At 52.9% G+C, this 24,869-nt stretch overlaps 1 protein-coding gene and 1 long non-coding RNA gene across 3 annotated transcripts in view; one reads left to right on the top strand and one right to left on the bottom strand.

Moving 5' to 3' along the window:
- Positions 1 to 509: 509 nt before the first annotated feature.
- RYR1 (ryanodine receptor 1) overlaps positions 510 to 24,869 on the top strand; it is a 158,969-nt gene continuing 134,609 nt past the window's right edge. For both annotated transcript variants that reach the window (XM_028840010.2, XM_028840012.2), the window contains exons 1-16: positions 510 to 732; positions 7,945 to 8,064; positions 9,518 to 9,622; positions 10,742 to 10,816; positions 10,902 to 10,980; positions 11,332 to 11,444; positions 11,765 to 11,858; positions 13,981 to 14,074; positions 14,203 to 14,277; positions 15,910 to 16,066; positions 16,205 to 16,369; positions 19,322 to 19,443; positions 20,342 to 20,537; positions 22,764 to 22,899; positions 22,981 to 23,076; positions 23,163 to 23,281. In XM_028840010.2, coding sequence (XP_028695843.2) covers positions 688 to 732; positions 7,945 to 8,064; positions 9,518 to 9,622; positions 10,742 to 10,816; positions 10,902 to 10,980; positions 11,332 to 11,444; positions 11,765 to 11,858; positions 13,981 to 14,074; positions 14,203 to 14,277; positions 15,910 to 16,066; positions 16,205 to 16,369; positions 19,322 to 19,443; positions 20,342 to 20,537; positions 22,764 to 22,899; positions 22,981 to 23,076; positions 23,163 to 23,281 — 1,791 coding nt within the window. In that variant the 5' untranslated portion in view covers positions 510 to 687. The remainder of the gene's footprint in view (positions 733 to 7,944; positions 8,065 to 9,517; positions 9,623 to 10,741; positions 10,817 to 10,901; positions 10,981 to 11,331; positions 11,445 to 11,764; positions 11,859 to 13,980; positions 14,075 to 14,202; positions 14,278 to 15,909; positions 16,067 to 16,204; positions 16,370 to 19,321; positions 19,444 to 20,341; positions 20,538 to 22,763; positions 22,900 to 22,980; positions 23,077 to 23,162; positions 23,282 to 24,869) is intronic.
- LOC144337466 (uncharacterized) lies at positions 11,874 to 22,366 on the bottom strand. Its single transcript, XR_013410630.1, has 3 exons — positions 21,853 to 22,366; positions 13,278 to 14,436; positions 11,874 to 11,992 (listed from the first exon to the last, which is right to left on the bottom strand). It is a non-coding gene; the product is annotated as an uncharacterized LOC144337466 (long non-coding RNA).

Below are 24,869 nucleotides of genomic sequence, written 5' to 3' on the forward strand. Positions count from 1 at the left end.
TCCTGCCTCAGTTTCCCAAGTGGCTGGGATTACAAGCGTGTGTCCCCACGCCTGGCTAATTTTTGTACTTTTAGTAGAGACGGGGTTTCACCGTGTTGGCCAGGCTGGTCTCGAACTCCTGACCTCGAGTGATCCACCCACCTCGGCGTCCTAAAGTGCTGGGGATTACAGGGGTGAACCACCACGCCCGGCCGGAGTTCTTGTTCTTAATCACTATGTTTGGTGCTTTTTAAAGTCAGGAGACCTGGTGCACAGCCCTGCTCTGCTGCGTGATACCTTGCAAGGGCTTCCCCACGCAGAGCCTCAGTCTGCCCTCTGTGAAATGGGAGAATGATGGCACGTTACTTACCGTGGTAGGGGGAGAGAACGCAGGTACCTTCTAGACACTCCCTCTCCCACCCCACCTCCGGCGGCCAGGCAAACCTCCAGCCAAGATTTGGGGTATGTGGGCGGGGCTCCGGCGAAGGGGCGTGGCCAGGAGTCCTGGTCCAATGGGGCCCGGGGGCGGGGCCTTCCTCCCATCTCTGTCCAGCACGCGTGTCCTCCTCTCAGTTCCATCCACCTCGCGGGTGCCTCTGGCGTCCCCAGAGGTCTCCGACCCCAGCCCGCCCCCAGCCCTCCCGCCCAGCCCGCAGCCCCCTCCCTCTGTTCCCTGATCTCAGACCCTGGCCCTCGGACCTCGACATCATGGCTGACGCAGAAGGCGAGGACGACGTCCAGTTCCTGCGGACGGTGCGTATTTCTGGGTTAGGGGTCTGTGGGGCTATCTCTCGGGGCTCTCTGAGGGTGTCTCTGTCTCTGAACGTCCCTATCCGGTTTACCGGTGGTCTCTGAGACTCGAGGTCTCTTCCTGTGTCACTTTGAGTGACTGTCATTCTGTCTTTTAGTCTCTTTCACCTTTCTCACTACAGAGAATTAGTAGGATTGGGGACTCCAGAATGGGAGAGGGATCTTCGGTTGCCCTCTCTTCTGACATTAGCGAATTGTCCCCCACAAGAAGGACCCCTGAGGAAGCACACCCTCGCACCATCCTGGAAGCAGGCACTTGGAGAAGGTGGTTCTAATTCCTGGGCTTAATTTAGCCGTGCCCCCAACCCCCACCTCAGCCCTAATTTTCTTTTTGCTCCAGACTCTGACCTATTTAAATTCTTGGGAAGGGAGCTGGGGCGGGGGGGGGGGGTGGGCTGGAGGACACAGCTGCTTCCAATTCCTAGCCCTTAAGGGTCTCGTGGGGGAGGGATTTCTTGGGTTCTGGGTCTTTCCTTCTTTGTTTTGGGCAGGAGGGCTGCTCCCAGTGGCTGCTAATGGTCTTGGAGGGTCTCTCCCCATCTGTCTCTTTGGGTGTCTCCATGTCTCTGTCTCTTCCTCCATCTCAGTCTCCCTGTCTCTGTTTCTTAGCTTAAGGCCCTCTGATTTTCTGTGTCTCTCTAGCTGGGTCACTCCCTGCATCTCTGAGCCCTAGCTGGGGGCAGGGATGGGAACTGGAACAACAGGTGGCCCTCCCAGAATAGCCCGCTTTTCTGGGGCCTGGGGAGGGGACGAGAGGGAGGAGGGGCTGCCATCTCCCGGCCCTTCCCACCTTCCCCTCCCAGTGGCTCTGCAGGGTGTGGGGCCGTAACTATGGGAGGGGACGTCCTCTGCTCTGGGCTAGGTCTGCTGACCCAACGCTAGCCCCGCCCCTCCCCCGGGGCTTTGGAGCCACGCAGGAAATGCTGACACAGCATTCTGGCCCCAGAATAGGACCCTGGAGAGCAGGGTCCGGTTTCCCGGGAGAGAGGAACAAACAGCTGGGGCTGGTAGTGAAGGATGGGGACAGCTGGGAAGGGGCCTAGCTTCAGCTGAGACTCTCTCCCCAGCCCCAGTCCCTCAGCAGACACCATGGGTTGGGCCCTCCCCAGCCCTAATAAGACCATGGCCATGGCCAATGGCCCTTGAACTGTTGCTCTAAACCAGGCCCCGTGCCCTGGGCCTCTGCCTCCTGAGACATCTAATTATATCCTCGCTGCCCTGTCTTCTGAGGTAGGGTCCTATCTTTATCTCCCTGAGAGATTTGAGGGAAACCAAGGCCCGAATGGTAGAATCACTCACCCAAGGTCAAGGCCAGGAAGTGGCATCTCTGGATGCCCCTGGTGCCCAGCCCCATTGCCTTCACCAGAGAAAAACTGGGCCCAGACTTACCAAAGTAGTCAGTGTTAGGGTTCTGGAGGCTTGGCCCTAGAATCTCTCCACCCTAGACTGGGTCAGTTTTTCTGAGTGTTACTGAGCTTGTGGTGGATTTCTCAAAACTTTTTGGAGGCTGGGCTCGGTGGCTCATGCCTGTAATCCCAGCACTTTGGGAGGCCAAGGTGGGTGGATCACTTGAGGTTAGGAGTTTGAGACCAGCCTGGCGAACATGGTGAAACCCCGTCTCTACTAAAAATACAAAAAAGTATTGGCCAGGTGTGGTGGTGCATGCCTGTAATCATAGCTACTCAGGAGGCTGAAGTGGGAGGATTGCTTGAACCTGGGAGGCAGAGCTTGCATTGAGTCGAGATTGCGCCACTGCACACTCCAGCTTGGGTGACAGGGCAAGACTCCGTCTCAGAATAAAAAACCTTTTGGACCCCATCCCACCCATAAGAAATATATTCTGTTGGCCGGGTGCGGTGGCTCACGCCTGTAATCCCAGCACTTTGGGAGGCCGAGGTGGGCGGATCATGAGGTCAGGAGATCGAGACCATCCTGACGAACACGGTGAAACTCTGTCTCTATTAAAAATACAAAAAAATTAGCTGGGCGTGGTGGTGGGCACCTGTAGTCCTAGCTTCTTGGGAGGCTGAGGCAGGAGAATGGCGTGAACCCGGGAGGTGACAGAGCTTGCAGTGAGTGCAGATCGCGCCACTGCACTCCCACCTGGGCAACAGAGTGAGACTCCATCTCAAAAAAAAAAAAAAAAAAAAAATATATATATATATATATATTCTGTCTTACAACTCAGTACATTCACACATGCATAGACATGATTAAAAATCAACTTTATTGAGGTGTAATTGACCTTCAATACATTTTACCTATTTTATGTGTTCAATAAGTTTTTTTTTTTTTTTTTTTTGAGACAGAGTTTCACTCTTGTTGCCTAGGTTGGAGTGCAATGGCGTGATCGCAGCTCACTGCAACCTCTGCCTCCTGGGTTCAAGCAATTCTTCTGCCTTAGCCCCCTGAGTAGCTGGGGTTACAGGCATGTGCCACCAAGCCTGGCTAATTTTTTGTATTTTTAGTAGAGATGGGGCTTCACCATGTTGGCCAGGCTGGTCTCGAACTCCTGACCTCAGGCGATCCACCCATCGCATGAGCCATCGCGCGAGCCATCGCGCCCGGCCTTTTTTTTTTTTTTTTTTTTAAAGACAGTGTCTCAATCTGTTCCCCAGGCTGGAGTACAGTGGTTCAATGGTTGGTTCAATGCAACCTCCACTTCCCAGGCTCCAGTGATCCTCCTACCTCAGCCTCCCGAGTAGCTGGGACTATATGTGCGTAGCACCATGCTTGGCTAATTTGTAAAATTGTAGAGGTGAGGTCTCACTATATTGCCCAGGCTGGTCTCGAACTCCTGGCTCAAGAAATCCTCCGGCCTTGGCCTCCCAAAGTTTTGAGATTATAGGCATGAGCCACTGTGCCCAGCCTTTCTTCTTTCACTCAGCATAATCTTTTTGACATTCATCCACGTAGCGTGTATTGAGTTTGTTGCTTTTTGTGGCCGAGTAATATTCCACTGTGCAACTATACTGTGGTGTGTTTATCAGTTCACCTGCTGATGGACATTTGAATCGTCTCCAATTTTTACTATTATGGACAACACAGGACCTGTGACCATTCACACATACCTATTTTTAACTGAAACAAGTCTCATAAAATGTAGATGGCCCCTGAAGCATGATGTGCACACTGTTATTTTCTATTCTTGCTCCATTTTGCTTCATTTGGTTAAGCGCGATAGCCACAGCCCCGCCGACAAACTGATTTCACTTCCCTTTGGTGGGTGGTGACCTCTACCCCTACCCAGGCTGGGGCTTCTCAAACCCTGGCCCAAGTTAGTAGCTCCTGGGGTCTGGTTAAGAGTACACATTCCCTGCTGACCCCAAATCAGGCTCATGATGGTGGTAGGGGACTGGGCCAGCAGGGAAGCTACATTTTTAACCAGAACCCTCCTCCTTCCTTCATTTTTTTTTTTTTTTTTTTAAGATAGAGTCTTGCTCTATAGCCCAGGCTGCAGTGCAGTGGCATGATCTCGGCTCACTGCAACCTCCACCTCCCGGGTTCAAGCGATTCTCCTGTCTCAGCCTCCGGAGTAGCTGGGATTACAGGCATGCACCACTACATCCGGCTAATTTTTGTACTTTTAGTAGAGATGGGGTTTCACTATGTTGGCCAGGCTGGTCTCGAACTCCTGACCTCAAGTGATCCACCCACCTTGTTGGATCCCAAAGTGCTGGGATTACAGGAATGAGCCACTGCGCTTGGCCTCCCTTCATTCTAATTCAGGAAAAGTTTGAGAATCAATGCGGTAACAATTAGGCCATCTGTCTCCGCTTTGCATCCTGGCTTTGCCATTTGCCTGCTTCCTAATTTGGGGCTAGTGATTTTTAGTTTTCTGTCTGAGCCTCAGGGTTCTCATCTGGAAAATGGGGACAATAATATATACCATAGCCAGACCCCATGGCTTACACCTGTAATCCCTTCTCTTTGGGAGGCTGAAGCAGGAGGACTGCTTGAGGCCAGGTGTTCAAGAACAGCCTGGGCAACATAGGCAGACCTTGTCTTTACAAAAAATGTTAAACTTTAGCTGGGCGTGGCAATGTGCACCTGTAGTCCCAGGTACTCGGGAGGCTGAGGTGGGCAGATCACTCGAAACCAGGAGTTGGAGGCTGCAGTGAGCTGTGATCTTGCCACTGCACTCCACCCTGGGCAACAGAGCAAGACCCCGTGTCTATGAAAATATGTATATTTTAAATTAGCTGGGCATGGTGGCATGAGCCTGCAGTCATAGCTTCTCAGGAAGCTGAATGGAGAGGATCACTCAGCCTAAGAGTCCGAGGCTGCAGTGAGCTATGATCGTACCACTGCACTCCATCCCGGGAGACAGAGTGAGACCCAGTCTCTTAAAAAAATTTTTTTTCAAGGGACCCGTGCAAGTATCTCTCTGACCTCATCTCCTCCCTGTTTTCCTCTCCCCACTGCGGCCACCATCCTGCTCTGTCTCCTGTGCTGGTCCTCAACACCCCAGCACCCACCAGCCAGAGGCCTTGGCCCAGACTCCCTCCTCTTCCCCCAGAGATGAGCAGGCCTGATTCCTTCTTGTTATTTGGACAAGGCTCAACTCAAATGTCACCTCCTTGGAGAGGCTGTCACTTCACTCCCTCACTGATCTCATCCCCATCCCAAAAGCCACTCTCTTACATCAGCCTGGGTTATTTTTTCCATGACACCTATCACTGACATTAACACTACATATTAATTCACCTGTTTATTGCCTGTCTCCATCATGAGGATTTAAGCTCCCTGAGGGCAGTGATTTTTTTTTTTTTTTCTTTTGAGACACGGTCTCAATCTGTCTCAGGGGCCCCAGGGAGGTGGGGCTTGATCATGACTCACTGCAGCCTAGATTTCCCGGACTTGGCAGTCCTCCCACCTCAGCCTCCCGAGTAGCAGGGACTACAGGAGTGTACCACCATGCCCGGCTAATTTTTAATTTTTAACTTTTGTAGAGATGGGGGTCTCATTATGTTGCCCAGGCTGGTCTTGAACTCCTGGGCTCAAGCAATCCGCCTCAGCCTCCCAAACTGTTGAGATTTACAGGTGCGAACCACCGCGTCCAACCAGGGCAGGGATCTTGATCTCGTTTACTTTATTCACTGCTCTGTATTCAGTGTCTAGAACAGCACCTGGCCTATGGCAGAGGCTCAATCAGGGTCTGTTAAATGAGTGTAAGACCCACAGCATAAGGCCTGGGATCCAGTAAAGTGCTTAATAAATACAGGCTATACCATTACTATGTTTTTTTGTTTTGTTTTGTTTTGTTGTTGTTGTTGTTTTTGAGATGGAGTTTTGCCCAGGCTGGAGTTTTGCTCTTGTTTCCCAGCTGGAGTGCAATGGCGTGATCTCGGCTCACTGCAATCTCCACCTCCCAGGCTCAAGCGATTCTCCTGCCTCAGCCTCCCGAGTAGCTGGGATTACAGGCATACGCCACCACGCCTGGCTAATTTTTTGTATTTTTAGTAGAGACAGGGTTTCTCCATGTTGGTCAGGCTGGTCTCGAACTTCTGACCTCAGGTGATCCACCCACCTCGGCCTCCCAAAGTGCTGGGATTACAGGCGTGAACCACTGTGCCCAGCTATTTTTGGTTTTGTTTGTTTTTGAGATGGAGTCTCGCTTTGTCGCCTAGGCTGGAATGCAATGGCTTGATCTCAGTTCCCTGCAACCTCTGCTTCCTGGGTTCAAGCGATTCTCCTGGCTCAGACTCCCGAGTAGCTGGAACTACAGGCGTGCACCACCGCACCACGCTACTTTTTGTATTATTTTGTAGAGATGGGGTTTCACCGTGTTGGCCAGGCTGGTCTTGAACTCCTGACCTCAAGTGATCCACCTCCTCGGCCTCCCAAAGTGCTGGGATTGCAGGTGGGAACTACCACGCCTGGACTCAATACTGTCCTTTATGATACTTCCAGGATCCAGCCCAGGCTCTCACGTTGCATTCAGGTGCCATTAGAAAGCAGTCTATAAATAAGATAAAATAGCAGTCTATTATTAAAACAACACGCAAAAGAGAGAATTTAGAGAAAGATGAGCTTAAAAAGCAATTTAACTTGAGCAATTTTCCACCTTCCAGTGGATCACTTTGCAGACCCCACTTGGGAGGCCTCTGGAGCCAGTTGGACACAGGTTCAAATCCCAGCTCCTCCTGTTACCAACTGTGTTGGCCTTGGTCCATCCATGTCCCACTTTGAGCCTCAGTTTCCCCATTTTAAAATGGGGATAGGCCAGGCACAACAGCTCATGCCTGTAGTCCCAGCTACTCAGGAGGCTGAGGCAACAGGATTGCTTGAGCCCAGGAGGTCAAAGTTGCAGTGAGCTATAATTTACACCACTTCACTCCAGCCTGGGTGACACAGCAAGACCCTGTCTCTAAAAATAAAAATAAATGGGATGATTACTTGAGGTCAGGAGTTCGAGAGCAGCCTGGCCAACATGGTGAAACCCTGTCTCTACTAAAAATATAAAAATTAGCCAGGCGTGGTGGTGCATGCTTGTAATTTCAGCTATTTGGGAGGCTGAGGCAGGAGAATCGCTTGAACCCAGGAGGTGGAGGCTGCAGCGAGCTGAGATTGCAACACTGTGCTCCAGCCTGGGCGACAGAGACTGTTTCAAATAAATAAATAAATAAATAATAAAAAATAAAATAGGCCGGGCGCGGTGGCTCAAGCCTGTAATCCCAGCACTTTGGGAGGCCGAGACGGGCGGATCACGAGGTCAGGAGATCGAGACCATCCTGGCTAACACAATGAAACCCCGTCTCCACTAAAAATACAAAAAAAATTAGCCAGGCGTGGTGGCGGCGCCTGTAGTCCCAGCTACTCGGGAGGCTGAGGCAGGAGAATGGCGGGAACCCGGGAGGCGGAGCTTGCAGTGAGCCGAGATCGCGCCACTGCACTCCAGCCTGGGCGACAGAGCGAGACTCCGCCTCAAAAAAAAAAAAATAAATAAATAAAATAAAATAAAATAAAATAAAGGGATGACACTGGCTTGTATCTCAAGGAGTTGTCAGGAGCAGGTAGAGGGCTTGGGTGGGTGGATCTTGTTCATCACTGTTTTTTTCACAAGGACAAGGGTGGGAGGAGGGGCCTGTGGCCTGCAGTGTCTGTGGTATCCGGGCCAGGCACCCCTGGAGACCCTGCCCCTCGGTTCCGCAGGATGATGAGGTGGTCCTGCAGTGCAGCGCCACCGTGCTCAAGGAGCAGCTCAAGCTCTGCCTGGCCGCCGAGGGTTTCGGTAACCGCCTGTGCTTCCTGGAGCCCACCAGCAACGCCCAGGTCTGTGCAGGAGGGAGAGGGGCCTGGGGACACGGGGGTCTGAAGGGGCAGAGAATCTGGGGTCCAAAGAAGAGGGTTCTGGGAGTCTGAAAGGAGGTGCTGACAGGAGAGAAAGTGAGGAGGGAGGCTAAGAGGGGCTACCTGAGGTGGGGAGGGGTGGGGGTTCTGGGGTGTTGGAGGGGATCCCTGTGTGCACAGAGGTGTGGTAGGCCAGGGCGGGGGCTGCTGATCCAGAACGTTCTTTGGCAGGTGGCTGAGTGGGTAGAAAGCCTCGAGTTTAAGGGGAGGTGGCCTGAGAGTCCAGAAGAAGGGCTGGTTGGGGAACAGGGGTCTCAGGAGGGAGGAGCAGGGAAATTGAGGGATGGGTGGGGAGGTGGGGAGCGGGGGCGGGGCGGGATGAGGCAAAGGACCTGGACAAGGAGGAGGGGTCTGCGATGTGTTATTTTTTATTTTTACATTTTTTTCAAGTAACAAGACTGAATCATTACAGGGTGTTTTAGGGGGAAGGGGGCCCTTGGTGGGGACAGGGGAGGATGGGACAGGGCCTGAGATGCGGAGGGTGTAGGGCATCTGACGGGGGTGGGGGCTTGAGGGTCTTAGATAGTGGGGTCTGAGGGAAGGTGATTCCTGAGTCCAAGCCCAGGAATTCTGAGGGTGGGGACAGCTGGAGTCTGAGAGGGCAGGGGATCAAGGGGCCGAGGACCTTGGATCCAAGGCAAAGGGGCCTGGAGGGTCAGGGGACACCCGCAGGGGGCTGACTGGGGAGATTGGGGGCTGACAGGTAGAAGGAGCCTGGGGTCTGAAAGGAGGAGACCTGGGGGAGGGGCTGGCAGACCGCGGGATGTGGAATCTGATGCAGGGGAAGTTTCAGAGTCTGAGCGAGTGGGGTCTGAGGAGCAGAGTCTTGAGTTTAGGAGTCGGAGGGTGGGGGACTGAACTGAGGAGGGAGTATAAGATTGGGCGCCCTTCTGTGTCTGTGAAGCAGAGTTCAGAGGTGTTTGAGGGAAAAGGCAGGAGCGAGGACTGTCTGATGGTGGAGGCGGGAGGTGGGGCTTCCTTGGGGTTGGAGGGATGTGGGGTCATCTGCAGAGGAGGACACAGAACAGGAGATTCCTGTCCTTGGAGCAGGGTCAGTGTGTCTCAGGGCGGAGGTATGGGGCTGAGGCTTCCTATGAGATCAGGTGGGACACGGGTTAGTGGGGAGGGTTAGGGTTAGGAAAGCTTCTAAGAAGTCTGGGCGGGGCTGAGGTGTTTGAGGGAGGAGGCACAGAAGAGTGTTTTCATGATGTTGGTCTAGATTCAGGGGTGGCAGAGGGCAGGGCCTTCCTGTGGGGTGGGAGTGGGGTCTGGTGTCTCAGGAATGTGGGTATTCAGACTAGGGGAGGGAGTGTGGCAGAGAATGGTGCTTGGGGGGTCTTCCGGCCCCTCACTCACATCCCCCCTCCCACTCCAGAATGTGCCCCCTGATCTGGCCATCTGTTGCTTCGTCCTGGAGCAGTCCCTGTCCGTGCGAGCCCTGCAGGAGATGCTGGCCAACACGGTGGAGGCCGGCGTGGAGGTGAGGACCCCACCTGGGGGTGGGCGGGGTGGCAGGGATGGGTGAGAGGACCTGGGGGTCGTTTAGGGCACGGTGGCAAGGATGAGTGAGAGGATCCGGGGGTCGCTTACCATGTGCTCTTCTTCCTGTCTCTGCCCTGCCCCCCACAGGCCCTCAATTTGGATAAGTGGGTAGGTCTGGCCTTGGATGTCACCTGTCCTTCCACCCCTCCTGACCCCAGGCAGGCCCGTCTCTTGGGCCCACGCCCTGCACACAGGGACTGGAGGGTCCTCCCCCACCCCAGTTGTCGGGGGCTGTGGAGCCCAGAACAGGCCAGACAGGAAGGAAGGAAGGAAGGAAGGGGATGGGGGCTTCTGAGCCCCTGTCCCCGACGCCTGCTCCTTTCTCCTCGTTCCAGTCCTTTCCCCCAACCCTGATCCCAGCTTGTCTCCGCATGGGACCTCTCCCCCACCTCCCCTATCCCCAGCGTGAGTCCCTCTGGTCCAGGAGTGGGTCCACCATGTGATCACCTGGCCCCATCACATGGTGCCCCCATGGCGCGCTCGGAGCGTGGGCATGTGACAGCCATGATGGGAGGCATGGTGACATCGAGCAGTCAGATGTCCGCCCCAAGGCCCGGGTTGGGGACCTTGTGCTGGGGAGGGGCGGCTGTCTTAGCACTGTGGGTGATGTTCACCTATGGAACAACTGCTAGGCCTGTCCCGGAGCACACGGGCTGCAGCTCAGCGTGTTGCGGGAGGTCAGAGCAGAAGGGTCGAAGTCCACAGGACATGAGACCTTGGGGCTGTCCTCAGGGTCTCCAGGAAACTAGAAGACTCCTGAGTGAGTCTTCCTGAGTGATTTCCAGCCAAGGTGAAGGCAGCAGAGAGGACAGAGTGGGCCTTGGGGAATATAAAATGCTTCATCCATAGGCATCTCAGAGACATTGTCCCCGCTTCCATAAATGCGGAAACTGAAGCAGGGAGTCCTGTGAGAGTCTGAGTTGAGGCTGTTTTACCTCCAGGCCTGAGCATGGCGTTTCACGGGGAGCATCTTGTCACCTGTGACTAGGTCAAACTTCTTGGGGATCTGGAGAGTCTGGGGGTCTGTGCTTATTCTGTTCCCTCCTTCCCCCTGCAGTCATCCCAGGGCGGGGGACACAGGACGCTCCTGTATGGCCATGCCATCTTACTCCGGCACGCACACAGCCGCATGGTGAGTGCAACCTCGGTGGGCTTGGGCAGGGGCCAGGACTTGCAGGGCCTGCTAGAAAGAGACTGACCTCCATCTACAACCCTAGTATCTGAGCTGCCTCACCACCTCCCGCTCCATGACTGACAAGCTGGCCTTCGATGTGGGACTGCAGGAGGATGCAATAGGTACAGCGGCTGGAGGGGGTGGGGGTGTGAAGGGGACCCCGCAGCAGGGATTCAGGGGGTAGAAGGTCTGCAGAACGCCGAGGCAAGCATGAGACTACCCTGGGGACATGAATGGGGGCTTCGTAGCAGAGAGTCTGCGACACAGTCCAGACAGGGGGACTTAGACACACATTGGGGAGCGCTAGGCAGAGTCTGAAGTCAGGAACAGGGAATGTTGGGCAGAGAGTTGGTGGCAGTGATAGAGTTGTGGGCTAAGGGCCCGGGAGGCTCAGAGGCTGGGAGAGCCCTGGGGAAGAGCATTCTGAGAAGCCATCATTCTGACAACCACCCCCATTCCCTCCCCACCCATAGGAGAGGCTTGCTGGTGGACCACGCACCCAGCCTCCAAGCAGAGGTCTGAAGGAGAAAAGGTCCGTGTTGGGGATGACATCATCCTTGTCAGTGTCTCTTCTGAACGCTACCTGGTGAGCCATTGCGGTTCCTCCTGCTCCCAGGTCTGGGGGCACATGGGATGGTCCCTCATCTTCTCACCATGGGTTTGCCTGGCTGATCTCCCACCCCCAAGGTCCTGACTCACAATTTTCCGTTTCCTGACCCCTGGCATCCAGTTTTCTGATTTCTGACCTCTCACTGCCCAACTTGATCATTTCCTGATCTGTGATCTCTGATGACTCTGTCTCCCATCTCGTTTCCGGGTATCCACCCTTGATTTCTGGCCTCTGACATTGGGACTCTCGCCTACCCCTGCAATCGTCTCTGACTGCCGCATCCTGGTGGCCCCCAGCACCTGTCGACTGCCAGCGGGGAGCTCCAGGTTGACGCTTCCTTCATGCAGACGCTGTGGAACATGAACCCCATCTGCTCCCGCTGCGAAGAGGGTGAGGTCTCCAGACCTCCGGCCCCTAAACGGAGACGCCCCCAAAACAGACCCTTAGTGTTGCCCTTCAGGCATACCCAAATGGAACCTTGGAACCTAACCCCAAACCCAGATCTCCAAATTATGGCTCTCACACTTAGATCTCCAGCTGACCCCAAATCCAGACCCCCAGAGCTCAGACCCCCCCAAACCCCAAACGAAATATCAGGCTCCCAAACTTAGACCCCGAAGTATTAGCCCCCAAGACTCCTAAACTCAGGTTCAAATCTTAAAACATCAAGTTTAAAGCTTGTGGCTGGGGCCAGGGCGGTGGCTCATGCCTGTAATCCCAGCACTTTGGGAGGCCGAGGCGGGTGGATCACGAGGTCAGGAGATCAAGACCATCCTGGCTAACACAGTGAAACCCTGTCTACTAAAAACACAAAAAATTAGCCGGGCGAGGTGGCGGGCGCCTGTAGTCCCAGCTACTTGGGAGGCCGAGGCAGGAGAATGGCGTGAACTGGGAGGCGGAGCTTGCAGTGAGCCAAGATCACGCCACAGCACTCTAACCTGGGCGACAGGGCAAGACTCCATCTCAAAAAAAAAAAAAAAAAAAAAAAAACTTGTGACCAGGCATGGTGGCTCACACATGTAATCTCAGCACTTTGGGAGGCCAAGGCAGGTGGATCACCTGAGTTCAGGAGTTTGAGACCAGCCTGGCCAACATGGCAAAACCCCATCTTTATTAAAAACACAAAAGTTAGCTGGGTGTGGTGGCGTGTGCCTGTAATCCCGCCTACTCAGGAGGGTGAGGCAGGAGAATTGCTGGAACCTGGGTGGTGGAGGCTGCAGTGAGCAGAGATCGTGACACTGTACTGCAGCCTGGGTGACAGAGCCAGACTCGGTCTCAGAAAAAAAAAAAAAAATTAAAACTCCTTAGACAATAAGCATAGACTGTAATCTCAGCCCCTCAAACCCAGACCCCCAAATTCAACCTCAGATCCCCAAACCAAGACTCCAATCTTCAGCTCTCCAACCTCAGACTTCCAAACTTCAATTTCAAATCTCAAAAACCAAAGTCCACCAAAGCAAACTCCCAATTCAGATTCCAATGCTAAGACTCCAGGCATGGCCCAATATTTTGACCCCAAGTCTCATACCCTAAACTTCAGAGTCCTAAACCAGACCCACACTGGGACTCAAACCACAGATGGTTTTGACCCTCAAACTCAGACCATGAAACTCAGACCCATCAATTTCTAACTACAAAGCTCAGATCGCTCCTACCTCATACCCCCAAAACTCAGACTTCCAAACCCTAGATTATGACCTCAGATCCCCAACCTCACCTTCCAGCTTCTGGCCTCCAAAATCAATACTCAAGGCCGGGCGTGGTGCCCTGTAATCCCAGCACTTTGGGAGGCCAAGGGGGGTGGATCACTTGAGATCAGGAGTTCGAGACCACCCTGGGCCAACATGGCAAAAACCCATCTCTACTAAAAATACAAAACTTGGCTGGGCATGGTGGCGGGCGGCTGTAGCTCCAGCTACTTGGGAGGCTGAGGCAAGAGAATTGCTTGAACCTGGGAGGCAGAGGTTGCAGTGAGCCAAGATTGCGCCACTGCACTGCAGCCTGGGCAACAGAGCAAAACTGTGTCTTAAAAACAAAACTAAACAAAATGAAACAAAAAACCCTCAAAATTCAGGCCCTACTCCAGAACCCAGCCTCAGACCCAACCATCACCCTTCTAAACCCAGACGCCAAACCTCAACCCTAGAACGTAGACTCTAATACCAGTGAACATTAGACCTCCACCTTTGACCACACACGCACTCTGACCCCAACCTCAAAAGTCTAAACTCAGAACCTTAAATCACAGACTTACAACTCCCCCAACCTCAGCTCTGCAGACCCAGACCCCCCAAATTAGGTGCCCAGCTTCAGACCCCAAGTTTCATATCCCCACTTCAGGCCTCAACCTTGGCCCGAAAATACTCTGAATCTCAGACCTCCAACTGCAAAACCCCAAACCCAGCCCTCAGTTTCCCCCAGGGGAGGAGCCGGGCCCCTGACTTCATCTTGGCTCCTGGGTCTTCCTGGGGCTCCAGCCTCCCATTGACCACCTTCCCTTGCTCCTCTCCAGGCTTCGTGACAGGAGGTCACGTCCTCCGCCTCTTTCATGGACATATGGATGAGTGTCTGACCATTTCCCCTGCTGACAGTGACGACCAGCGCAGGTCTGGCCTGCAGACAAGAGAGCCTGGGGTCTAGGGGCGGAGGTGGAGGGCTGGGACCCTATGAGCAGGATTAGAAACCAGATTCTGGGGAGCTGAACCCTTGACTTCACTCTCTCCTCTGTCCCCAGACTTGTCTACTATGAGGGGGGAGCTGTGTGCACCCACGCCCGTTCCCTCTGGAGGCTGGAGCCCCTGAGAATCAGGTAGGGTGGGGAAGGTGGGGTCTCCGGGCAGCCTGGGGGGAGAGAAAAGGTCTTGAGGGAAGATCTGATAAAGAGACTGAAAGGTCTCGAGGGAAAATCAGAGCAGCCTGAGACAGAGATGAGAATCTTGGCCAGGCATGGTGACTTCATGCCTGTAATCTCGGCACTTTGGGAGGCTGAGGCGAGGGGATCACTGGAGGCCAGAAGTTCAAAACAAGCCTGGGCAGCATCATGAGACCCCCATCTCTGCAAAAAGAAAGAAAGAGAGAGAGAGAGAGAGAGAGAGAGAGAGGAAGAAAGGAAGAAAGGAAAGAAAAAGAATTAGCCGGGTGTGGTGGTGTGCACCTTTAGCCTCAGCTACTTTGTGGGGCTGAGGTGGGAGGATGACTTGAGCCCAGGGGGTCAAGGCTGCAGTGAGCTGAGACCTTGCCACTGTACTCCAGCCTGGGTGACAGAGCAAGTTCCTGTCTCAAACAAACAAACAAAACAAAACCAAAAATAAGCCAAGTGCGGTGGCTCACGCCTGTAATTCCAGCACTTTGGGAGGCCGAGGCAGGTGAATCACTTGAGGTCGGGAGTTCCAGACCAGGCTGACTAACATGGTGAAACCCTGTCTCTACTAAAAATACAAAAATTAGCTTGGTGTGGTGGTGGGCACCTGTAAGTCTTGCTACTGGGGAGGCTTAGGCAGGAGAATCCCTTGAACCCAGGAGGTGGCGGTTACAGTGAGCTGTGATTGCACCATTGCACTCCAGCCTGGGCAACAGAGCGAGACTCCATCTTAAAAAAATACAAAAACAAAGGCCAAGCACGATGGCTCTCACCTGTAATCCCAGCACTTTGGGAAGCTGAGACGGGTGGATCATTTGAGGTCAGGAGTTCAAGACCAGCCTCACCAACATAGTGAAACAGTGTCTCCACTAAAAATACAAAAATTAGCCGGGCGGTAGTGGTGCGCACCTGTGATCCCAGCTTCTCGGGAGGCTGAGGCAGGAGAATCACTTGAGCCTGGGAGGCAGAGGTTGCAACGAGGTGAGATCGTGCCACTGCACTCCAGCCTGGGCAACAGAGTGAGACCCGGCCTCAAAAAAAAAAAAACCCAAAAACAAGCAAGCAAAACAAAAACAAAAAAGGAAGTCTCTCTGGAGTCCTTTGGGAAAAGGAGGTTTGGGGGGTTTTCGAGGGAGAGATTGGGGGTCCGGAGTAAAACAATGGGGGAATTTAGGGGTCTGGAAAAATGAGGGCACTGAAGATATTTGGGAAGCCCTGAGGAAGCTGTGAAGGCCTGAGAGAGGATTGGGGTTCCTAAGGGAGGACTAGTGGTCCTAATTAAGATTTAGGGGCCCTATAAAAGGTTTGAGGAACACTGGAAGAGGGTTCGGGGCTTGAGAAGGTTTGGACCAAGACTGTAATGTCCAGTCCAGGTGCGGTGGCTCACGCCTGTAATCCCAGCACTTTGGGAGCCCGAGGCGGAGGATTGCTTTAGCCCTGAAGTTTGAGATCAGCTTGGGCAACATAGCAAGACCTGGTACCTGTAAAAAAAAAAAAAAAAAAAAGAAAAAGAAGAAAGGCCGTAATGTCCATGGGAGACCTGGGGGGTCCTCTGACTCCCCTGGCCCTCACCCTCCACAGCTGGAGTGGGAGCCACCTACGCTGGGGCCAGCCACTCCGAGTCCGGCATGTCACCACCGGGCGGTACCTGGCACTCACCGAGGACCAGGGCCTGGTGGTGGTTGACGCCAGCAAGGCCCATACCAAGGCTACGTCCTTCTGCTTCCGCATCTCCAAGGTCAGTGGGGTTTGTGGCGCCCTCCCTCACCTGCAGCCCCTAATCCCAGCCCAGCCTGCACTCTGCAGTCCCTCAGGGGGGCCTCCCCTGCTAAACACACAGGCAGAGGAGACTGACCTGTGTCCCCTGCCCCTGCAGGAGAAGCTGGATGTGGCCCCCAAGCGGGATGTGGAAGGCATGGGCCCCCCTGAGATCAAGTACGGGGAGTCACTGTGCTTTGTGCAGCATGTGGCCTCAGGACTGTGGCTCACCTATGCCGCTCCAGACCCCAAGGCCCTGAGGCTCGGTGTGCTCAAGAAGAAGGTGGGTGTAATGCCAGCTACTCAGGAGGCTGAGGTGGGAGAATCACTTGAGCCCAGGAGGTCAAGGCTGCAGTGAGCCGTGATCACACCACTGCACTCCAGCCTGGGTGACAGGCTGAGGGGTGGTGCTTGAGCCTTTGGGAGTTTGAGGATGAGACCGAGAGAAAGACAAAGACTGGGAGAGAAACTGAGACTGAGAGAAATAGCAAAAAAAAGACAAAGGGATATATCTAGAGAGAGAGAGAACAGAAATCTATAGACAGAGATAGGGAAAGGCAGAGATAAAGAGGCATGGAAACAGAGAAATAGAGAAAGATAGAGACAGAGAAACAGAGACACGGCTGGGCGCTGGGCGCGGTGGCTCACGCCTGTAATCCCAGCACGTTGGGAGGCCCAGGCAAGTGAATCACCTAAGGTCAGGAGTTGTCTGAGACCAGCCTGGCCAACATGGTGAAATTCTGTTTCTACTAAAAATACAAAAATTATCCAGGTGTGGTGTCAGGTGAGTGTAATCCCAGCTACTCAGGAGGCTGAGGCAGGAGAATCACTTGAACCCAGGAGGTGGAGGTTGGGAGTGAGCCAAGATTGTGCCATTGCACTCCAGCTTGGCTGACAAGAGTGAAACTCTATCTCAAAAAAACAAAAACAAAAACAAAAAACAGAGATAGAGTGAGAAAAGATGGATAATCACCGACTGTGAATAACGGTCAGCAAACAATTACTGAGTACCCAAGTTTTTCTGGTTGTGTGTATAGAAAATAGACGAAGTGTAAAGACCTGTTCCCTGCCCTCCCCATGCTCAGAAATTGTGAACAAACTGTCTTTAGTGTAGTACATAGTTTTACAATTAAGGAGTGGGAAAACTATTTTTGGCAGAGGGAACAGCATGTGCAAAGGTCCTGAGGTTAGCGTGAGCTTGGCTTATTGCAGTAGCAGAAAGAAGCCACAGTGTGGCTGGAGCAGGGTGAGCAACAGGTGAGTAGTGGTTGGTGAGAAAAGAGAGGGGATGGGAAAAACTTGTGTGAGGCCTTGTGGGCCTTGGGAGAGGTCTAGTCTTTGTTTGTTTGTTTTTTGTGCAGATGAGGTCTCACTGTGTTACCCAGGCTGGTCTCAAACTCCTGGGGCTCAAGTGATCCTCCTGCCTCAGCCTCCCGAAGTGCTGAGATTAAAGCATGAGGCACTGCTCCTGGCCAGGTTCTAGTTTTTATCCTGAGTGAGATGGGCTCATGGGAGATTTTGAGCAGGGCAGGGAGGTGACCTGATGCAGGATCACAGAGTTCTTAGGCTGTCTCTGGGAACAGACTATGGTCGGGGGACAAAGCCAGAGCAGGGAGACCACAGAAGAGACTGCTGTGATGTTCCAAATGGGAGATGACAGTGAACAGGACCAGGATGGGGACTGTGGAGTTGGGAAAAGTCGTAGATTCTGGTGGGGTTCTGAGGGTAGAGCCAACAGGATTTGCTGGCAGATTGGCTGTGGGGTGAGAGAAGGAGGGGTTGAGGTTGATGCCATGATTTTTGCCCCAAGCAACTGGAAGGATGGAAGTGCTGAAACAGCCTCATTGTCTGGAGTATCACCCGAGGTTTGTGGTCTCACGGCCACAGAGAACAAGGATGCGGACACACAAAGAGTGAGGTTAAGAGGGGGAAGTTTAATAGGCGAAAGAAGGAGCTCTGTATTGCGGAGAAGTGTCCCAGAAAAATGGGTTGAAATGCAGGGGGTTCCACGGCGAAATGCAGGGGGCTTTACAGATGAGCTGGTGGGGAGCTGGTGTCTGATTTACCTAGGGTGCAAAAGACTGGTTGGACCAGTTGTGCCATTTGCATAGGGCACAAATTTCTGGCTGCCTCCATCCTACGTTTTTATTGTACAAGCAGGTCCTCTGTCCAAGGTGTGCCATGCTGCCCATTCCTTTACTGTACATGTGGTAAAATACATACATACATACATACATACATACATACATACATACATACATAAAGGGAAGAAGGGGCCTCCATGTTGGACATGCCTAGCCCCAGGTATTCCTTGGCACATTCCCCCATGCAAGCTTCTAGCTTGCTTATCTATGTTTGTAGCTCGATTTTTCAGGCTGCTCTTTGTTAGAAAAGAAATGGTTTTGGGGGCTGCTTTTCATTAGAAAGGAAATTCTGCTGAGGACTCTGTTGCCCTTACTCTCTACCTAAATAATTTCTTTCTACCTCTTGTATCAGTGCCATCAACCAAGTTAGGGGACAGTCAGTGTTGGCTCAAAAGGACAGGGATCTTAGGCTTTACTGCCAGTGCCTAGAACAGAGCCACTTACTACAGCCTTGCTGAATGGACAAGTAGGAAGCCTTGGGGAGGCACCCGTTTGCAAAAACAGGCCTGTAGTTGAGTACATGAGCTGAGGGCATAGAGACGGGGCCTGGGCCATGTCCAAAGTGGGGACACTTGAGCATCATCAACAGGTGGATGGTATTTACAGCCACAGACTGGATGAGTTCTGGGGAGGTCAGCTCGGGGCGAAGCTGGCAGCCGTGATGGTCTCACCTCGTGGAAAGGTGGTCTGGCATTCTGTCTGCGACATGCTCAGTTTGGGGGCTGTTAGAGCTTTCTGGTCAGGGGGAATGTTAAGTCAGCAGTAGGTACAGGTGGAAGGGGTCTGGCCTGGAGACAGAGACAGGAAGGAGATAGGGATAGAGAGATGGAGAGGGAGAGGCAGGGACAGAGGTGAGAGAGATAGACGGAGAGACAAAGACAAGACCAAAGACAGAGACAGAGAGACAGAGAGGAGAGAGAGAATCAAAGACACGGAGGAGACAGATGACAGGGGACAGAAAAATGAGAAGGAATTTGCAGTGAGATTCTGCAGAGCAGGGAGGAGGGGGCAAGTGCAGAACTCAAGTCTGGACAGAGGTCTTGGGGGCATGGCCCTAGGCCCACTCCAGATGTCTGTCCGCCCACTCCTAGGCCATGCTGCACCAGGAAGGCCACATGGACGACGCACTGTCACTGACCCGCTGCCAGCAGGAGGAGTCCCAGGCTGCCCGCATGATCCACAGCACCAATGGCCTGTACAACCAGTTCATCAAGTGAGCGACCTGCCTTCCCTGCCCGGGTGACTCCGGGCATCCATGCACCTGGCCTTTTTCATCTCTACCTCTGATGCCCACACCCTTGTCTAACATATACATGGGCCAAGGGCAGTGGCTCACACCTGTAATCCCAAGACTTTGGGAGGCCAAGGCAGGAGGATCGCTTGAGCCCAGGAGCTTGAGACCAGCCTGGGCAACATAGGGAGACCCTGCCTCTACCAAAAAAAAAAAAAAAAAAAAAAAAATTATGCTGGGCGCAGTGGCTCACGCCTGTAATCCTAGCACTTTGAGAGGCTGGGGCAGGCAGATCGCTTGAGCCCAGGAGTTCAAGACCAGCCTGAGCAACATAGTGAAACCCTGTCTCTATAAAGAAATTACAAAAAATTTGCCAGGTGTGGTGGCACGTGCCTGTAGTCCCAGCTACATGGGAGGCTGAGGAGGGAGGATTGCTTGAGCCAGGGGGGCAGAGGCTGCAGTGAGCCACTATACTCCAGCTTCAACGACAGAGTGAGACCCTTCTCAAAAATTAATAACGATAACATACACATGACCCCTTACCTCTAAACTCCTGACCTCTGTACACTTGACCCGTAATCTGACCTTGACAACCATGATCACATTCCTGATCATCACCCAACTTTCACACCCCTGACACCCAAAGCCTGGACCCTGGACCTCTCCATCCCTGAGTTCCGGGACCTCCCTCTACCTACACAGGATCGAGTCCCAGTCCCAGCTCTGCCCTTGGCCATTGTGTGACCTCGGACCAATGCTTTTCCCTCTCCGTCTCAGTCTCCCCCTCTGTAAAACGGGTGGGTCTGGGGGAGTCTTGCGGGAGTGAGGTTGCGGCAGTTAGCGCTCCCGGCCCTGGCTGACAGCTGCGAGGTCCCTATAGGAGCCTGGACAGCTTCAGCGGGAAGCCACGGGGCTCGGGGCCGCCGGCTGGCACGGCGCTGCCCATCGAGGGCGTTATCCTGAGCCTGCAGGACCTCATCATCTACTTCGAGCCGCCCTCCGAGGACTTGCAGCATGAGGAGAAGCAGAGCAAGCTGCGAAGCCTGCGCAACCGCCAGAGTCTCTTCCAGGAGGAGGTGAGGATGCGACGAGGGCGGAGCGCGGCCTATGGGCCCAGTGGGCGGGACCACTGAGGGGCGGGACCACTGAGGGGCGGGACCACTGGGGGTGGGGCCACTGAGGGGCGGGGCCACGGCACTTGGCGGGGCAGGGCCTGAGGGACCTGGGGAAGTAGGGTCTGAGAAGGGGGCGGGGCAGGAGGAGGAGCCAGACAGGAACCCCAGCCAGTGAGAACACGAGGTGGCAGTGCCTTGGGGAGGGGCGGGCCTGCTGCGCTAGTGGGCACGACCTGTGGGAAGGGACAGGGCGTATTGCCGAAAAGGGGGCGGGGCCTGGAGAGAAGGATGGAACAAAAGAGGTGAGGGGCGGGGCCTGAGTGAAGCTCAGGGATAGGGTGAGGCCCGGGGAGGTGAGGCCAGGGGTGGGGCCAGAGGTCGGAGGTAGGGGTGCCGACTCAGCGGGCGGGGTCTGCTGGCGCGGGGTCTGCGGGGTGGGCGGACAGAACTAGGGTGGGGTATGGGAGGTGAGGGGCCAGAAATAGATCTTTGGGCATTAGGGAGAGGAGGCCAGCTGTGAACAAAACAGAAAAAAAATCTCTGTCCTTATGGAGTTGACACAGCAGGGAGAGACAGGAGATCAATAAAATAAATAAGTAAATTATATGGCATATTAGATGGTAATAACTGCTAAAGAGAAAAATTCAGCAGGTAAGGGGTAGGGAGTGTTGGGGTTTGCAGTTTAAGACAGAGCTGTCAGGCAGGGTGACCGGGAGGAAGAGAGGAAGCCATGTGCAAAGGCCACGAGGTGGGAGCGTGTTTGGCATGTTCCACAGTCAGGTGGTGATAGGAGCAGGGAGGCTTGGGTGGGGGAGTGGGAGGAGATGAGGGCAGAGAGGTGACGAGGGCCAGGCCTTGGTGAGGACTTTGGCTTTGGGAGCTACAGGAGGTTTTGGTCCTCTACAGTCACAGCTAGTTAGTGGCAGAGCCGGTCAGTGTGATGCCACTTTGGTTGTGTTCTCCACTTTGAGGCACTGCTCCTCTCACTACCGATCTGGGCCCCAGGATGCAGACACAACAATTGTTTTGTTTTGTTTTGTTTTTTGAGACAGAGTCTCTCTCTGTCACCCAGGCTGGAGTGCAGTGGTGTGATCTTGGCTCACTGCAACCTCCACCTCCCGGGTTCAAATAATTCTCCTGCCTCAGCCTCCCGAGTAGCTGAAACTACAGGTGTGAGCCACCACGCCTGGCTAATTTTTGTATTTTTAGTAGAGATGGGGTTTCACCATGTTGGCCAGGCTCGTCTCCAACTCCTGACCTCAGGTGATGCGCTGGCCTCAGCCTCCCAAAGAGCTAGGATTACAGGCATGAGCCACTGCACCCAGACAGTTTTGTCCTTTTCGTTGATTTCAGCGTTTATAATGTCTCCCAAGTGTAGTGCTGAAGTGCTGTCTAGCTTTCCTAAGCGCAAGAAAGCTGTGATGTGCCTTACTGAGAAAATATATGTTAGATAAGCTTACTTAAGGCACGAGTGTAGTACTATTGGCTGTGAATTTAATGTTAATGACTCAACCATGTAGACTAAATAACTGTCTTTAAACAGAAACATTCAAAACAAGGTTACGTAATAAGTGGTTGATGAAAATGCTGTCATAGACTCACAAGGACTCCCTGTATTTCCCCTAGAAGCAGTGGTTCGGTATTTGATAATTCAGTGTTCGTAATGACTTTATAGAACGTAACTATGAATAACGAGAATTGATTGTATATGTTTTATGTACTTTTCTGTATGTATATTATGATTCACAATAAAATAAGAAAAAAGATTAAAATATAAAAAAAAAAGAAAGAAAAGATAAAGTGAGAAAAATCTTTCTGATGGTTGGTGTGGAGAGTGAACTGGGTCAATTAGGACCAGGAGTGGGGTTCCTGGAAGTGAGTAGGATGGAGAGAAAAGTGCAGGAAGGGGAAGCATAAACTCAGTCCTGGTGTTAATAGGGACTGAATTATCATGGACTGAATCTCATGTTGGGGATAGAGTCAGAGAGGACGAGAACAGGTATGGGGAGCCAAAGAAGAGAGGAGAGCGAGGGGACTGATTGGGAATATGAAACCGAAGGGGCTGGTTTAGATCTGGGAACACACCGTCACTAGTTGTTGATGGAACAGAATTAGTGAATCCAAGACAGACAAGGAAGAGAGGGACTGGGTCTCCTATTGTGACTCTTCTTATTTTCCTCATCCTAGGGGATGCTCTCCCTGGTCCTGAATTGCATTGACCGCCTAAATGTCTACACCACCGCTGCCCACTTTGCCGAGTTTGCAGGGGAGGAGGCAGCCGAGTCCTGGAAAGAGATTGTGAATCTTCTTTATGAACTCCTGGGTAGGGGGTCCCAGTCCTGACTCCCCCGAGAACACCCCAGATCCCCAGTCCTATTGGATCTGACACCTTTTCCCCCCTCAGCTTCTCTGATCCGTGGCAATCGTAGCAACTGTGCCCTCTTCTCCACAAACTTGGACTGGCTGGTCAGCAAGCTGGATCGGCTGGAGGCCTCATCTGGTAGGAGAACCCCAGGGAGTGGGACAGAGGCTTGTGGGAGAGGATGACCATGGCGGCTTCACCTCTCATTCTGGGCACCCTGGCAGGCATCCTGGAGGTCCTGTACTGTGTCCTCATTGAGAGTCCAGAGGTTCTGAACATCATCCAGGAGAATCACATCAAGTCCATCATCTCCCTCCTGGACAAGCATGGGAGGAACCACAAGGTTGGCCCCTCACCCCTGACCTCTCATTCTCTGAACTCTGAACGCTGACCTCTCCCCGGGGCCCCAGAACTCCACTCACTCCCTCACTTCCCTCCTCCATCTCATCTCTCACCTGTACGTCACTCCCACTGGCTTTCATCTCAAGACGGGGGTCTCAAACAATGGCTCTTAAGTTGATTCTGGGCCACATATATGCCTGGTTAGATCTCTGAAATGTTTTTTGTTTTTGTTTTTTGTTTTTGTTTTTGTTTTTGTTTTTGAGACAGAGTCTCGCACTGTCTCCCAGGCTGGAGTGCAGTGGTGTGATCTTGGCTCACTGCAACCTCCGCCTCCTGGGTTCAAACAATTCTCCTGCCTCAGCCTCCCGAGTAGCTGGGACTACAGGCACATGCCACCATGCCTGGCTAATTTTTGTATTTGTTTTTTTTAGTAGAGATGGGGTTTCACAATGTTGGCCAGGATGGTCTTGATCTCTTGGATTCGTGATCCACCCACCTCAGCCTCCCAAAGTGCTAGGATTACAGGCATGAGCCACAGGCGCCTGGCTGTTTTTTTTTTTTTTTTTTTTTTTTTTTGAGACGGAGTCTCACTCTGTCACCCAGGCTAGATTGGGAGTGCAGTGGCATGATCTCGGCTCACTGCAACTTCCGCCTCCCAGGTTCAAGCAATTCTCCTGCCTCAGCCTCCCGAGTAGCTGGGATTCCAGGTGCCCACCACCACGTGCAACTAATTTTTGTAATTTTAGTAGAGGCAGGGTTTCACCATTTTGGCCAGGCTGGTCTCGAACTCCTGACCTCAGGTGATCCACCCGCCTTGGCCTCCCAAAGTGCTGGGATTATAGGTGTGAGCCACCATCCCCTGCCGGTGGCGCTGAAATGTTTTTAAAATTTTTAAATATTATAGCCTTTAGGTGGGCTGTGTGCATATATATATGTATATATACATACATACATATATACATATACATATATATATACACACACACTCTGTAGTTTGCCACAGCCCTACAAGTTCCTATTGCGTGATTTTTTTTTTTTTTTTTTTTTTTTTTTTGAGACGGAGTCTCGCTCTGTCGCCTAGGCTGGAGTGCAGTGGTGCGATCTCCACTCACTGCAAGCTCCGCCCCCCGGGTTCACACCATTCTCCTGCCTCAGCCTCCGGTGTAGCTGGGACTACAGGTGCCCACCACCACGCCCGGCTAATTTTTTGTATTTTTAGTAGAGACGGGGTTTCACCGTGTTAGCCAGGATGGTCTCGATCTCCTGACCTCGTGATCCGTCCACCTCAGCCTCCCAAAGTGCCGGGATTACAGGCGTGAGCCACCGTGCCTGGCTCTTGTTGCATGATTTCTAACCACTTCACACATTTATTCAGTCTGTGCAAAAGTAATTGCAGTTTTGCTATTAAAAGGAATGACAAAAACCGGAATTACTTTTGCACCAACCTAATACATTTTCCACTTGGCCCCTAAAGACACAAGTTTGCAACCCCTGAGGATTTAAAATTTCATCTTGATTCCTGTGTCTCTCACTGGTCCTTTCACTCTGCCCTCTGACCTTTTACCTCACTTCTCCAGTATCTCCTTCCT

This window comes from Macaca mulatta, chromosome 19, assembly GCF_049350105.2.
Source record: "Macaca mulatta isolate MMU2019108-1 chromosome 19, T2T-MMU8v2.0, whole genome shotgun sequence".
Classification (NCBI taxonomy): Eukaryota; Metazoa; Chordata; class Mammalia; order Primates; family Cercopithecidae; genus Macaca; species Macaca mulatta.